The sequence below is a fragment of the Chenopodium album genome, chromosome 8, assembly GCF_948465745.1.
Source record: "Chenopodium album chromosome 8, dcCheAlbu1.1, whole genome shotgun sequence".
NCBI lineage: Eukaryota > Viridiplantae > Streptophyta > Magnoliopsida > Caryophyllales > Amaranthaceae > Chenopodium > Chenopodium album.
This window is the reverse complement of record NC_137841.1, coordinates 9,300,691-9,316,700: the sequence shown is the minus strand read 5'-3', so window position 1 is coordinate 9,316,700 and position 16,010 is coordinate 9,300,691. Positions and strand designations below refer to the sequence as shown.

The following is a 16,010-nucleotide window of genomic DNA, read 5'->3' as shown; positions in this document are numbered from 1 at the left end:
AAAAACCTACAAAAAAAAGGTGATAAGAATCATTTAGTCCTACCTAATAAGTGCACTACACCCTACAAGATGACAGACCAAAGAAGGGAATAATAGCTTCAACATATCAAGCATAAATCTAGCAAAAACTATGCATAAAGTGGGAATTCAATCTATCTACCTAACAATTAAATACTCTGACATGTAATTGTACTCTGAAAATCCACCTATTAGGCTATTAGGTTTTCACCCCTAGGTCACACTGACACTAGCCTTTTTATGTCACTATTTTTTTTATATAAATGTACAACAATTATTTTTTTAATTGCATTGATATCATTCACAACTCCTACATTAGTTTAAATATATGATATCATATAACTTTAGCTTTTAAACAATCAAACACAAATTACTATCATACTTAAATGCTATTTATTTTACAAAAAACTACTTGTAATAACTATGTAAACATACATAACAGGAAAGAAATAAAATAAATGTAACTGTTATGTATCAACTGAAAACATAAATAAAATTAATTTCCCAAATATGAGTTAGTAGTAAACATGATAAGTAAATGAAAATATTACCAACTATTAAATAGAAAACCGATATTTTACTCAAAAAATGAAAAAAAATTAAAATAATAACAGAAAACCGAAAATCGATATTGTAGATAATTTATTTTAATCTTAATTTTGATTTTTTTTTTATACACAAGATAATAATATTCACATCATCACATGCTTAAATAAAAAAAAAATCACATAATTCCAAAATAATACAAAACATAGTAAAATAATATTAAGGTCGAGATTACCTCGTATATTACCGACACAGCTAGACCCCGATGTCTATACCCCCTGTGCTCAAAGAAATGAGTCAAGAGAACCGCATCCCAAAATAAAGCCACACCACGCGGTCCACCACTTGAGCCGAAAATCTCGAGGTTGTAGTTAGCTCCCAACTTCCGTTCAACATATTATAGGGCTAATTTAGGTATACGGGTTTCGGTGAGTACGAAAATTATAGGCGCATAATTGTGAAACAAGAAAATAAAGTTGTCTAAGAATGAGTTTCTTGTCATTCCCCGGCAATTCCAAAACAAAACAATACCTCCTAAGGGAATTTGTGGCCTATTTTCAATGTGAAAGCTCTTTTCGGGCCTTATATGTAATTGAAATAATTTTGCACATAGATACGTTTAACAAGTTGTTGATGCTTTGTTTGGGCATTCATCATTGTTGCTACACTATATGCAAAATTGCAACACCTAGTGCCATCAAAGCTACTAACATAGTTGCAAAACAAATAAGTTCAGATTATCAAATACAATAAGTTGCAAACCAAACCCAAACACATAACTAATAACTAGTCACATGAACTATCCCAAAAACCAAACCCAAACAACTAAGTTCAGATTTTCATGGTTCATACTAGAAACAATTGAAATAACACTAAAATTATTATTTTGATATTGTCTATAAACCCTAGAAATTATTCACATAATATTATATAATAACCCTAGCAAAAACACTAGTTAATTTTAAAGTATAGTACCTGAAATTGATGATTTTTGTTGAATTTAGCAAACAATTCTTGAAAATCCAATTTAGAATACCTAGAAATTCAGTATAATACATAAATAAATTAACTTGAAATCAACAAAAAGACTAATTAAGCAACAAAAAGCCCATAATAAATTAAAGTGTGTTTACCAGATTTAGTTTGTCATTTTCAAGTTTCCCAAATTAGACTAACTTAGTTGAGATTTGGTTTGTTGTTCTTCATCGGTGTTTATTCTTGAAGTTTTGGCTGAAACAATGAACTTTAGCTTTCTCTCTCTTCCTTTTTTTCAATTTTGGGAAAGCACGACATCAGCAGCAATCAACTGCATTTTGGCGGAAAATTCCCCCCCAAAAACACACCCCGTTCCCGTTTTGGCAACCAAACAGGAGTTTTTTTTTGTTTTTTTGGTTTGTCCTTTATTTTTAATTGAAGATATTACTATTTTAATGCTGCGCTGGTCCAATTGGACCCTCTCCAATTTCGTCAAGTACTTCCTCCCTTCAATTCGGGTAGTAATTTAAGGGATCGGTTACAAATTCAATTCTCAAATTTTATGAATCGAAACCGATTACATTACTCGATTAGTCCGTTGTAGATTAAAATATACTTGTATGTCTTTAAAAATAATTAATCCGTACGTTGAATCAAGAAAAAAAATGGAAAAATAGTTATATACAATTGAGTGTAAGAAATAAATAAGAAGATTGTCTTAGCTAAGTTTGTAGTAGGCTAAAAACAATATGACGAGGGGCCCAATATGAGGTTCACCTACATTAGGGGTTCGAATCCCCCTCATAACATTATTCCTTTTTTTTCTAGGTTGTTTTATTTCAACCAAACCACTTGACTACTCCCTTATTCCTATTTCCCAACAACGAAGGCACAAACCACGCGGTCACGAGTCCCGGACTGCAACGAGCACCACCACCAATGCCAGCAACCACCGCCCAGCCAAGTAGGTTTTCCCTTTTTTTTTCATATTTTAAAACCCTATTTTACAAAGTTTAAGTAATGTTTTTGTGAATTCATCAATTATCAATGTTTAATGGTTGTGAATTAGATATTTATTTAGTTAATTAATTTGTGTACTCGTTTTTTTAAAAAAACAAGTTGATGTTAGTTGAATTATCGAAATTGTCCCTCCATTGTCAAATTTTTGGGTCCGCCACTGCCTCCATAGTTAGTAATTTTTACAAAAAAATGTTATTAAAGCCTAAATAACTTAGTTGTAAAAAAAAGCCTAAATAACTTAAAATAGCTTATAATGCATATAAAAATAAATATACTCCTTCCGTTTTTTTAAAGCTACGCGGCTATTAAAAATTTGGGTAAAGTAAAAGTATATTGAAATAGTTCAATGATTGAAAGTACAATGGCTATCTAAAAAAAAGTATTGTCCATGTGGGATGGAGAAAGTAGAAGAGAGAAAGAAATAATGAGTATTGGAACTATACTCATTATTAAATTTTTTTTTATGAGTATTGGAAAACTATTAACATTATACAAAAAGTAAACTTGCACATGAAAGAGTAAGAGCAATTGAGTATTAGAAAATTTGTCAAAAATAAGTCAATTTTTGCGTGATTAGCTCAAAATAAGCTAATATTATGATAGATAAAAATAAGTTAACTTTTACGAGCTCTTTACTTTGAATAGGTCAAATGACCTAAATCCTACTAAACAAGTCATTTTTTTTTATTTAAAAGTATACTTTTGAATTAATTATTAAAAAAATCATCCCCATTGTCGACCACCATACCCCCACGCGCCGATAATTGCACAGACCACCTCCCCAACCAATTCCCACCACCGCGCCAGCCCTCCCAACCCTCTCACCCTTAACCCTTTTCTCCTTCCCCTCCATGAACATCACCTTCTTTTTCCCCCATCTGAGTGCCTGACCCTTGCCTCTTCCCACTCCTTGAACGCTCTTCTAGCTTCATCGACTGAAACCAACCCAAATCCGCAGATTTGCTATGAAATCCACCTCAAAACCACCATACCCACCTCAAATCACTACCCTAGCCACGAAAACATCGTATCTACCCCAAAACCCAACCCTAAGCACTGAAATTCAGTCTTGTCACCCCGAAAACCCAACACCCACCTAAAAAAACCACCACAAAATTTGTAAAATTAAAACAGCGAGAGGAATCGGTGGTGTCTGGGTGAGGGGAGAAAGGGAAATGAATCGGTGGTGGCCGGGTGAGGGATGATCGGCGGTTGCTGGAGGTGAGTTCTGGTCGGCATAGCGTAGGGGTTGTTCTTCGTTAGGTGGGAGCTGATGGAAATTTCTCTAAAGATAAATAGTTAATTTAATTAAAATTTTTAAATGCACCACTCATATTGTGAGTTTGCGACACATGTCATATTGATTCTAAATAACCGGTTACCTCCATAAACATTAGGTCATGACTCGTTTTGGGTATATATCTTATAAAGGTTGACTTAATTATTTTAAGTTAATTAAAAGGTTGGCTTATTTTGAGCTAACCGTGTGAAAGTTGGCTTATTTTTGACAATTTTTTATTGAGTATTTTAATTGTAGAGAAAGGTAATTTATCCATTATTTATGACTAAAATAAAAAAGATACTAAATGTAAAGGATGAATCAAAAGAAACACCTTAATGGAAATACAAAAAACAAAAAGGAACGGATGATGGAGTATTATTTATTTGCAATAGTTATTTTAAGTTCAACAATTTTATATGTAATTGGGTACCCGAAATCGGAACCGTTACCCGGTGATTCCAATTCCAAAGTTTTAGGAACCAGTTGTGTCCCATTGGTTGTTACTTGTTAGGTACGTGGGTAGTATGTGGTATTATATTATTTTTTTTGGTTAAAAAATTGTAGAAATTAGCAGGGGGAGTCCTAGTTTATCTTCGTGATAAACATAGAATGTTTATCTAGTCGTAAAAAAATATTTTCTTTGACTGAGTTGCTTCTAGCTGTCCATTTCTTCAAGTTGTAAAAGTAACGGCGTTACCCAACTTCTTCCTTCATCCTCTTGCTTCCTCCATTGAAACTGATTTCTCCTTCTTCATCCATCTTCTTCTTCCTTCCGCAATGTACATCCCTTCCACCAACACCACCATCTCCGGCGGCTTCGCCGTCAAATAAAACGAAAACTCTATGGAAAAAGGGTAAAATTAAGGGCATGGTGAACCCTTACGGGTAAGGGTGTTATCCTCCTCCATTAAAGCTAATTTTGAGTTTCACTTTTTTCGTTATTGAAGCTTCTAAAATTTCTATTGAAGCTTTTCCACTATTAACGGAGTTCTTTATGAAATTAATGTTGTTAACTTCCCTTATCGTTGAAATTACAAGGCTACCCAGACTTAAGTATATAGATTGACAATTATATTCTCATGATAAACACAATTTGTTTATCACGAAGATAAACTTGTATTTTCTCAAATTAGCAAGTGTGTGGCTCGTATTGACATCCAAGTGGGGTGGAAGGGTCAAGATGGATGTAGGTCATGTACCTACCATAGGTGGAGGGGTGCGGATGGGTATAGAATTTTTAGGTGGGGATGATTGTGGAAGTGTCATTCACCTTCGACTTGTCTCATTGACATCCTTAACTTATTCTTCTTAAAATTAGTTTAGACTAAATAAAAATTTATAATTCTTTGATTCAAAAGAAAAAAAAATGTCATTCTCGTTCACTTATTACTAGATATCTTTCATTGCGTAAAAAAAAAAATTATGAAAAGTATTTGAAAAATACACTATGAGACAAGCTTAACAAGATCCAATTGGATACCGTAATAAGATTTTTTTTTTCCTTAAAATGTGGTCAAAATGTAGTCAAATCAGTACATTAGAATACCAAGACCTTCATCTTCGATCTTCATTTAAATTGAGTTCTTTCCTCTCCCATTGAATTTCTCCATTAATGTGTTCAGTAAACAAACACCAATTAGGTACAAAACTCATAACTCATGAATTCATTTTTTTTTTCCAATTGTGAAATCACAAACATCTTGTCATTGTATTAACAAACTCTCAAATATAATAGGGTTAGTGTTAAGAGTGTTTGCCAAAAAATATTAGGGTTAAAGTGTAGAGAAGTGCTTGCCAAAATATCAAAAATGTTTAGTGGAGATGCGGGGTATCGATCCCCGTACCTCTCGCATGCTAAGCGAGCGCTCTACCATCTGAGCTACATCCCCAACTTATAAACACATTCTCTTAAAATTATATTTATTAATTTTATAATAAAGAAAAAACTCGACAACTCCACCATTTTTAACTCTTCAAAAAGCTCGCAAATCTTCTTCTTCTTCTACTTCTTAGTCGAATAAAAATGCTGAGAAGAGCACTGAAACTCCGCCCTTTTCTCTCTCCTCACTCTTCATCATCTTTCTCTCACTTCTTCTCATCATCTTCATCTTCTTCTTCATCATCACCTCCTCAAAATTCATCTGGGAATTTCGTCGAACATGTTGCGGGCAATCCTAATGAAACCTTTTCAACTTCAAACCCCACCATTTCCATTGATCGTTCTGGTCTTTGCAACCCTCCTGGTACTAATTTCTTCATTGCTTTTGACTACTGTGTTTAGTTTTAGTTTGTATTATGTTTTGAATTTGATTTCTGTAGTTGGGTTTGTGTTGATTTGCAATGGTTTTTGTGTGTGGCAGAGCATTCTCATGAACCAACCTCGGATTCCGAGCTTGTTAAGCATCTAAAAAGCATAATTAAGGTTACCCATTTTCTCTTTTCTTTGTTTTTTATGTTTATTGATATTAGTCTTGCTACTCAGTATCTTCCAGAATGTAATTTATGTTAGCAAATGAGTGCTTCCTTGTTGTTTTTGATGTATAAGAACGCACAGCAAATAGTGATGTAGACGGGATTTGATCTCGAGTTTTTTGTGTAATACTGTATCACCTCATGTCCTCCAAAGTATAATTAGCTATGTTAGTTGGCATCTTCTAAAGTGTGCTTTTTTGTGATCTATTTAACTTACTGTTGTTTGAGATAAAAATTAAATTTTGTACTCCTTGTTTCTGTTTGATTTGAAGAGTCCGTTCACTGATAGGTAGGTGTGTATGTTAGTGTTTAATGGGAATATTGAACAAAGAAATGATAAACCAGTTTCTGAAGTTGTTCCATTACTATGCATTAAAATGCAAGAACTGTATGAGAGCATTTTCCCATAAAATTATTTCATTGAGTACTTTGCGATTTATTTTGTGTCTCTTTCGGTCTAAGGAATTACTGTTTTGCTATGAAGTATTGATTTACTTTGTGCTAAAGCTAACATTGGAATTGGGCTTCTTAGTGTAGTACTTCATCAATGAGCATACTTGCTCAGTGATAAAAAGAAAAAAAATGTTTACAGGTGGAGAGCAAACTTAAATCAGTGCAAAAAGAGAGCTTTTCAATAACATTGAGCATGACTATGACAATTATGGGAAATTCTGAAATTGTAAATTCTCTTTATAGCTCACAATTTTTCGCCAACCCAATGATTAACCATATAAACTGACTGTCAAGTATATCTCATCATCTTCTGCCTCCCACATGAAATTAATTATACCTGTAACTCTACATGTGCCTGCCCAAAAATGAAAACCAATATTTCGTTACAAGACTTGCACCGCTTATAATTAAATGCCTGCCATGGATAGACTTTTACTAAGAATGGGTTGCACTGAAAAATTTTGTCCTGTGAGTCAGTTACACTTACATAGTTACATGTTCAATCAACTGCGGCTTTATTGAAGTTCAATGCATGTTCATTTACTCTTCGCTTTGTAGTTTCGTGGGGGTCCTATCTCTGTGGCTGAGTACATGGAGGAAGTTCTTACGAATCCAAAGGCTGGATTCTACATAAATCGTGATGTATTTGGAGCAGAAGGTGATTTTGTTACTTCTCCTGAAGTGAGCCAGATGTTTGGGGAGGTAACTCAATAACCATACTCATTTTTGCGAACGCTAGATATCCCAATGATGCATGCACTGTCTTGTTGACTACATTCACGCAAGTTTGATTGATAATTATTTTGATCATCTTGTATCACTGCTTATAGATGGTTGGTGTATGGGCCATGTGTCTTTGGGAGCAAATGGGCCGACCTAGTAAGGTTAATTTAGTGGAGCTTGGTCCAGGAAGGGGAACTCTTATGGTTGATCTTCTTCGAGTAAGTCCATGTTAGCATTGCACTCTTAAAATTCTAATCTGTGGTCAAGCATCCTGGGGAAGATTAATTAAGAAATTTCAGCAAAATTTAGTAATGAAGCACTGCAATTTATGCATGTAGGGTGCATCTAAGTTCAAGAATTTCACAGAATCTCTACACATACATTTAGTTGAGTGTAGTCCAACTCTGAAGGAGCTACAACACCGCAATTTGAAGTGTTTGGATGAAGATGATATATCATCAAGCGGAGAGAAAAAGACAGTTAGCCAAATAGCTGGAACCCCTGTAGCATGGCATGCTGCTTTTGAGCAGGTTCCATCAGGAGGTACAGAGTCTAATGCTATTACTTATTTATATCTATCTATCTATTTATTATTATATTTAAATATATTTATATAGCTATGATATATCTACGTGTAGATCTGGCCTATCAAATTTTGACCAATTGATACTGTATTGGAATTATTTGCAGCTTGTTTGGTCTCATGAGCTTACGTTTTTCTTCTTTTTTTAGGTCAAACTGGGACCTAAATCCATTTAGGTGAACTTTGCAATAGTTTTATAACGGATCATCTGGATGCATTAATTTTGTTGTTCTAGAAAGCATGTACACAGACTTGACTGAGTTATTATATTTGAGATGAAATTTGATTTGCTCCGAGGCGTTTGAATGCAAGATAGGTAGTTAACGATATGCAGTATGAGGTCAAATTAATAAAGAGCAATTTGGTCATTGTTAGGATGATAACCCACATGTTGGGATTAATTGTTCCAAATTGAAGAAACAAAGGGCAAATGGCTAACAAATAAGGTTGATGGGCAATCCACATATCAATATTTCGATTAATAATGGAAGCTTGCTAAGCTTATATGGGCTCAGGGAAGTGTTAGGAAAATAACCCTCATGTGAACTAGTCCCACATTGAAGATTTAAAGGGCGAATGATTAACATATAAAATTGTTGGGCTACTTTACTTATAATCAATTGGTTTTATTATGGAATCATGATGAGCAATTCGTTGAAGAGCTTTACACCATAAAAAAAAGGAACAATGGTAATGATGTGTTTGTTCTTTATTTTTTATGATCTTTAATGAGCGTTAAAACCTTTGTATTCTAGTTTAATTTGTTTAATAATGCTTATGGCAGGAAACACAATGAGAAAAAAATGAAATCTATAGTAATTTCGGTCCATTATTTCATGATTGGGGAATTGGAGTGTCGATATAAGGAAAGCTAGTTTGGGTTTTAGTGATTTATGACTTTATAGTCGGGGAAATGGTTTTGGTGCTTCTTAAAAATTGTGCTCCTATGGTACATAGTGATTTTGAGTAGCTCTGGGAGGAATAGCTAGGATGTGTTAACATGTTACTCTATCTAGTCATTGGAATTTACTGCATTTCTTCTTTATATTTTGCAACATTTAGAGTTTCATGCTTGTCAAAGCACAAGTTTAGCCATTAATATCATTAAATTTTTTTAATTTTAAGAAGTTGTTTTAAAGTATGTACATCTTGAAGGTTCTAACAAGGCCCTATATGATTATTATTTTTCTTAATTAATATTCAAATTTTATGATTAGACGAGGTGGTGCAGGGTGTCCACCACTCAGAGAAGTTATATATTGGAGGGGATCTAAATGGGCACGTTGGGGCGAGCCGAGATGGCTATGAGAGTGTCCATGGAGGCTTTGGGTATGGGCAGAGGGACGCCGGTGGTGAAGCTATTATGGATTTTGCCCAATCATATGATTTAATTTTGGCTAATACTTGGTTTAAGAAGAGGGATTCACACTTGATAACTTTTCGGAATGGAGCAAATGCAACTCAAATAGACTTCCTGCTCACAAGGAGCATAGATAGACAAAGTTGCATAAACTGTAAGGTTATCCCAGGGGAGAGTGTGGTCACCCAACACCGGCTATTGGTAATGACTATTCGTCTGAAAGAGAAGGCGAAGAAAAAAGTTAGACAAGAAGAACCAAGGATAAGATGGTGGACCCTAAGGGATGCAAAAGCTAAGGTTTTTACAGAAAAGGTAATTGAAGAAGCGGATTGGGATGGAGAGGTGGATCCGGACATGACTTGGTTACGAATGAAGAACTGTTTCCTAAGAGTGGCCAAAGAGGTCTTAGGGGAAGTAAGGGGAAGAACTTCGGTACAGAGAGATACTTCGTGGTGGAATGAAGAGGTGAAAGCAGTAATTAAGCAAAAAAGGGAATGCTATCAAGCCTTAGGAAAATGTAGGAGTGATGAAACCTTTGCAGCGTATAAGGAGGCTAAGAGCAAGGCAAAGGCAGCTGTTCGCCAAGCAAAAGAAAAGGCATATCAGGAGGTTTATGAAAAGCTTGATTCCAAGGAGGGAGAAAGGATCATTTATAAGATGGCAAAGAGAAGACAAGAGGCAAGGAAGGATATTGGCATGGTGAAGTGTGTCAAAGATAAGAACCAAATGGTCCTAGTGCAAGAGGAGGGCATCAAGGACAGGTGGAAGGGGTACTTCGATGAATTATTTAATGGAAGTAATGGAGTTGTGATAGGAGATACCTCTATGAGTGATGAAGAAATCAACATGGAGTATGTGCGAAGGATTAGGAGAGTAGAGGTGGAGATTGCACTGAGGAAGATGAAACCTAAGAAGGCGGTTGGCCCTGATGGGGTACCGATAGAGGTGTGGAGGTGTTTGGGTAAGATTGGTATTGATTGGTTAACAAACCTTTTCAACAAGATATGGACGGCTACAAGGATCCCACAAGATTGGAGGAAGAGCACCTTGGTCCCGGTTTATAAAAACAAAGGAGACGCTCAAGATTGTTCTAACTATCGAGGAATTAAGCTTATGAGCCATACTATGAAGTTGTGGGAAAGGGTGATTGAACAAAGGTTGAGGGCATGCACAAGCATTTCAGATAACCAATTTGGTTTTATGCCTGGGAGATCTACTATGGAGGCAATCCATTTGATAAGACAAATGATGGAGTTTTATAGGGTAAAGAAGAAAGATCTTCATATGGTCTTTATTGATTTAGAGAAGGCATATGACAAGGTGCCAAGAGAGATACTTTGGTGGGCAATGTTGAAGAAAGGTATCCCACGAAGGTATGTAGACCTAGTTAAGGATATGTATCGGGATGTGTCAACAAATGTGAGGACATGCGGAGGGTTGACAAAAGATTTCCCTATTACAATCGGATTGCATCAAGGGTCTGCATTAAGCCCTTTTCTTTTTGCAACGGTTCTAGATGAATTAACTAGACCAATTCAAGATGAGGTTCCATGGTGTATGCTGTTCGCAGATGATATCGTTTTGGTGGATGAGACTAAGGATGGGGTTAATGTCACGTTGGAGCAATGGAGGCAAAGGTTGGAATCTAGAGGGTTTAAGCTAAGTCGGAGTAAGACTGAATATTTGGTATGTCGTTTTGGCACTCAGAGGGGGACAAGCAATGAAGTGGTGAGTTTGGATGGAAAGGATTTGACCATGAGTGAATGTTTTAAGTACCTAGGGTCGATCATCCAGAAGAATGGTGACATTGATCAAGACGTGACCCACAGGATTAAGTCAGGGTGGCTTAAATGGAGAGCGGCCACGGGAGTGTTATGCGACCGCAGCATTCCCTTAAAGTTGAAGGGAAAATTCTACAGGACTGCCATAAGACCAGTGTTGCTCTATGGTACAGAATGTTGGGCTTCTAAGAAAGAGCATATTAAAAAGATGGAGGTTACGGAAATGCGCATGTTAAGGTGGATGTGTGGAAACACTTTAAGAGATAGAATCAGAAATGAGGTTATTCGCAAGAAAGTAGGTGTGGCGGACATTGTAGATAAATTAAGGGAAAATCGTCTGCGTTGGTTTGGACATGTAAGACGGAGACCCGAGGGTGCACCGGTGCGAAGAGTGGAAGAGTGGGACCATGGAGGGATTAAACGAGGAAGAGGGAGACCAAAGATGACTTGGTTGGAAGGAGTGAGGAAGGATATGAAGTGCATGGATTTACGTGAGGATGAAGTTTTGGATCGTAAGGGATGGAGGAGAAAGATTTATGTTGATGACTACACGGAATAATCAAATTTGGTTCATGTTAGCCGACCCCACTTTTGGGATTAAGGCTTTGATTGATTGATTGATTGATTGATTGATTGATTGATTGATATAATATTCAAATTTTAACAGTATAGAAACCTAAATGTTGCAATAAAGAAGAATGGATGAGTGGAAGGATTAACATTTGTGCTAACTTGAATGTAATTAATGACAATCAACAATAAGGAAGAGCAAAAACAAGTAAGCAATGAAAACAAAAAAGAGTTTACCGTGGAAACCCAAGTGCCAAAAGAATGAATGTGTAAGCCAATTAGGCTGTGTTATATTTCATATGTAGGTTATAAAACCTTGGATTACGTGCAATTAATATTTCATATGACACTGGATTACATGCAACATTTTATTTGTATTACTAAAACTATAATGTATATGTAAGAGTTATTTATTGATGCTTTCGATGTTTGGGAATACATTTAATCAAGAAGATGTAGGCTTAGGTTTCTTACCTAAGTATTTGATTTTATACAGATGTAAAAATAAATTGTGTACATGGATTAGATATTATAATATAATTGAAGAAGAATGACCAGTTTCTATCAATTTATAATTTGAGTGTAAGCTAGATGGTTTATGTAAAGCTAAAAGGAGCTGAGCATAACATACCAACTTGTCAAAATCTATGATTACCTTGAAGCTCACTGAAGTTCATTCTGATTGTAAGTGACAATGTGCTTTGTGTGACCTTATCTTTTACTTTTTCTTCAGTGCCAACAATCATCATTGCCCACGAGTTTTATGATGCTTTACCTATTCATCAGTTTCAGGTTGGTTTTGTTACTTCCTCTCGTGTTCATTATCTCCTGGTTTGTTGTGGTTCTGTTGTGGTGGTAGAAAGTCCATGGGTCTTTTGCGGATGTAACATTAGCTATGCTTACAGTTATCATGTGCTATTGTGTCAAGTCTAACTTGTGAATGATGGTTTTGGAACCCCCTATTTTAGTGCTCTTTAATTCTTTCCGTCTCTCTCAGATACATAAGCGCCAGTTCACGTCTTCAAGCTTATATTCAGCTATTCTATATGTAAATGTTTTTTGAGAAATTTATTATAATTTTTAAATTTATAATATCTGACTTAAAAAAAAAAAAGTAATGATTTTAATGTGAAGCTGAAAAGAATCAGTTTTAATTAATCACAAGATATTTCAATATATTTTCTTAATTTTGAATTAGTAGAGAGAGAGAGAGAGAGACAGAGAGAGAGTCATCAGGAAGAGATAAAGAGCAACGCCCATGAACAGAGGGCTAAAAAAGATCAATCATCATGTCTAATTTCTATTTCAGAATGTAACTTCTGCTTTACAAAAGAAGACCAAGGTGACCAAAACACTTAGTTTTCTCTTATTTTATACAGGGGGTTGGGGTAGGGGAGGGGGGGGGGGGGGGGGTGCTACTATATGTACTGTCTGGTAGAAATGACAGAATTTAACTGGAAGAGTGTGATATGGTTGTGGATTTAGGATTAAAAATCAAATATATGTCTCAAGAGGCTAGAGGTGTTAAATGCACTTCTGATATAGTATCATGCGATTCATTAAAAGACTCGATTTATCGTTATGGGCAAATCCAAAATCTTTGTAGATAGAGCTAATCAGTAGTTCCCAACCTTGGGGCGAATGAAATCCGATACATAAATTGATTACTAAAAGGAATAGAAAAAGCTTTTATTGTGTCACTTAACTTGTGTAGGAATTCCTGACCCCAAGAGCTAAGAAGAATAAATTCTTTATTTCCCAGAATGAAATAACTGTCTAGAACAAGGAAACAGATTAAATTTGTCGAGAAGTGCAAAATTAAGCTTTCAAGTCTGGTGTAATATGGTATTATGGTAACATTGGTAAGTTAGTAACCCATCAAAATTTAGCTGGTATGAGGAAACATGGTTGAAAAGACTCATCTCTTTTGTTTTTGAAGAAGAATGCACGCTGTGCTGTTTGGGAATTTGTCTATCATGATTTTCATTACCTTTCTGTCACTTGTGTAGTATGATTGACATTCTTCAAACTGTTCTTGTTATCTCACTCTTTTTTTACTTTTCTGAACCATCTGCAATTAGATACTGCTATAAGCATTTATTTATTTATTTAATTTTGGGCAATTCTGTTCACATTACTCGTTTAATCTTGAGTTCATCTGCAGAGGGCTTCTCGTGGCTGGTGTGAGAAAATGGTTGACATAGAAGAAGATTCAGCGTAAGACTTCCAGATTTTATGATACTACCAAAGGCTTTAGCATTTTTTTTTTTTTGAAGTTTTCGTTATATGTTGCTCTGTGCATTATTGTTCTTTAGGTTTCGATTTGTTCTCTCGCCTGCGCCTACACCTGCAACTGTTTTTCTTGCAAAGCGCTGCAAGTGGGTTGCGAAAGAGGAAGTAGACAAGCTTAATCAAATTGAGATTTGCCCACAGGCAATGGAGCTAACTGAATCCATTTCTAAAAGAATAAGCTCTGATGGTGGTGGAGCACTTATCATAGACTATGGTCTGAATGGAATAGTTTCTGATAGTCTTCAGGTGCTGATCTCTGTAGCCATATTGTGATATTATTTAAGTGATTTCTTATTGATTCTAAGCCATGCATGATGACCACATTTCATTCTTTGTGCTTCTTTACTTCTTTTAGTTTGATGAGTAGTACATTAAGATCTACTTCATATAAACCTTTATTTTGGACCACATACCATTATCAGGATAGCTTCTAGTTTTTTTATGACTATCCAAGGTTGGCTGGCCATTGTTGTGGTCTTATGGTTAGCCTTTGAGTTAGATTGAACATTTCATGGCTTCAAACTTGGAAATTATGAAGTCTGCATGAATTTATGATGTGCTGTAAAAACATGATTCTTTGTTGGAATCTATAGCACTTTTAATTTAAATATTATAGATCTTGTGAAGTTCTGAGGTGGAGCAGCAACATTTGCCTAGCAATGTTGCAAGTTGAATTAGCAGTCCACTAAGTATCATGTCTGTTTTACATAGGTGCATGAAGCTACAAAAATTTGGGTGTCAACCACTACTAAATAACCTATGTTTCCCTTCTGCAGGCAATTCGAAAACATAAATTTGTACCTATCCTTGATGAACCTGGAACTGCAGATCTCAGTGCTTATGTTGATTTTGAAGCAATTCGCCACTCTGCTGGGGAGGCCTCAGGTAGATAAAAATTCTTCCTTAGGGTATTTACTTCTCCCTTGATGCCTCTTATTTGTGTCGATAACTGGTTTGGGTGTACCTGTCAGATATTTTCTTTTTCTTTCTTATAGGGTAATGGATGCCAGGTTAAGATAAATGACCAAATGAAGCTAAAAGTTCTGTACAATAACTTTTTTTTTTTTTTTTTTTTTTTTTTTTTTTTTTCAGATAACGTTTCTGTTTATGGTCCCATTACCCAGTCACAGTTTTTGGGCTCTCTTGGTATAAATTTCAGAGTTGAAACTTTGATACAGAATTGTGAAACAGAAGAGCAGGCAGAGTTGCTACAGGCAGGATATTGGCGTCTGGTGGGTGAAGGAGAAGCCCCTTTCTGGGAGGGTCCTGAAGACAAGGTGCCTATTGGTATGGGTACACGATATTTAGCTATGGTTATTGTCAACAAGAATCAAGGCATTCCTATTCCGTTTCAATGAACCAGAAATGACACTCATAGTGAAATAGTATAGAGATGTGAGGTGATTGGTTTATCTTTCAAGTAGGCTGCATTCCATTTTTTCTTCGTGATGCAGTTTCAGATAACGAGTGTGATTCAACCAGCATTTATATTTATTGTTTTTGAGCTGCCTTTCCTAATTGTACAATTTTATTTGTGCGAAAGTGGGATTGAAATTGTGAAAAATAAAGGTTGAGAAAATCCTCTAATTGTTCTTATCAGAACAATGCTGAGTACATTAGTACGTGTTACTCCTACAATTGTGGATGAGGTTCTGTGGAACTTCAAAAATCAAAAGAATGTTATGAAGTCATTCAATTTGATATAAGGTGCAAAATCATGTATTCTACCTTTGTTCATTTTCTTTGTTCTGTTCAGTTTACAATTTTTACATTATCCATTTCTGGCTTACAATTTTCATCGTACCATGTTGCCTCACTATACTATACCTTTTCACCCAGTAATGTATATGTAGTATTTTATATTATACTCAATATAAATATCCATAGAGTATTCAACTTTATTCTACATTCACACTTTTTTACGTTTTTTTTAAG

General features: G+C 35.4%; 1 protein-coding gene and 1 non-coding gene across 2 annotated transcripts; one reads left to right on the top strand and one right to left on the bottom strand.

Moving 5' to 3' along the window:
- Positions 1 to 5,657: 5,657 nt before the first annotated feature.
- TRNAA-AGC (transfer RNA alanine (anticodon AGC)) lies at positions 5,658 to 5,730 on the bottom strand. Its single transcript has one exon. It is a non-coding gene; the product is annotated as a tRNA-Ala (tRNA).
- Positions 5,731 to 5,852: 122 nt separating this feature from the next.
- Positions 5,853 to 15,773, top strand: LOC145555820 (uncharacterized). Its single transcript, XM_081617542.1, has 10 exons — positions 5,853 to 6,084; positions 6,202 to 6,263; positions 7,325 to 7,468; positions 7,597 to 7,707; positions 7,828 to 8,032; positions 12,517 to 12,575; positions 13,948 to 14,000; positions 14,099 to 14,321; positions 14,852 to 14,960; positions 15,168 to 15,773. The coding sequence occupies exons 1-10, from the start codon at positions 5,865 to 5,867 to the stop codon at positions 15,431 to 15,433; spliced, it is 1,452 nt and encodes a 483-aa protein (XP_081473668.1). The 5' UTR covers positions 5,853 to 5,864; the 3' UTR covers positions 15,434 to 15,773.
- The last annotated feature ends 237 nt before the right edge of the window (positions 15,774 to 16,010 follow it).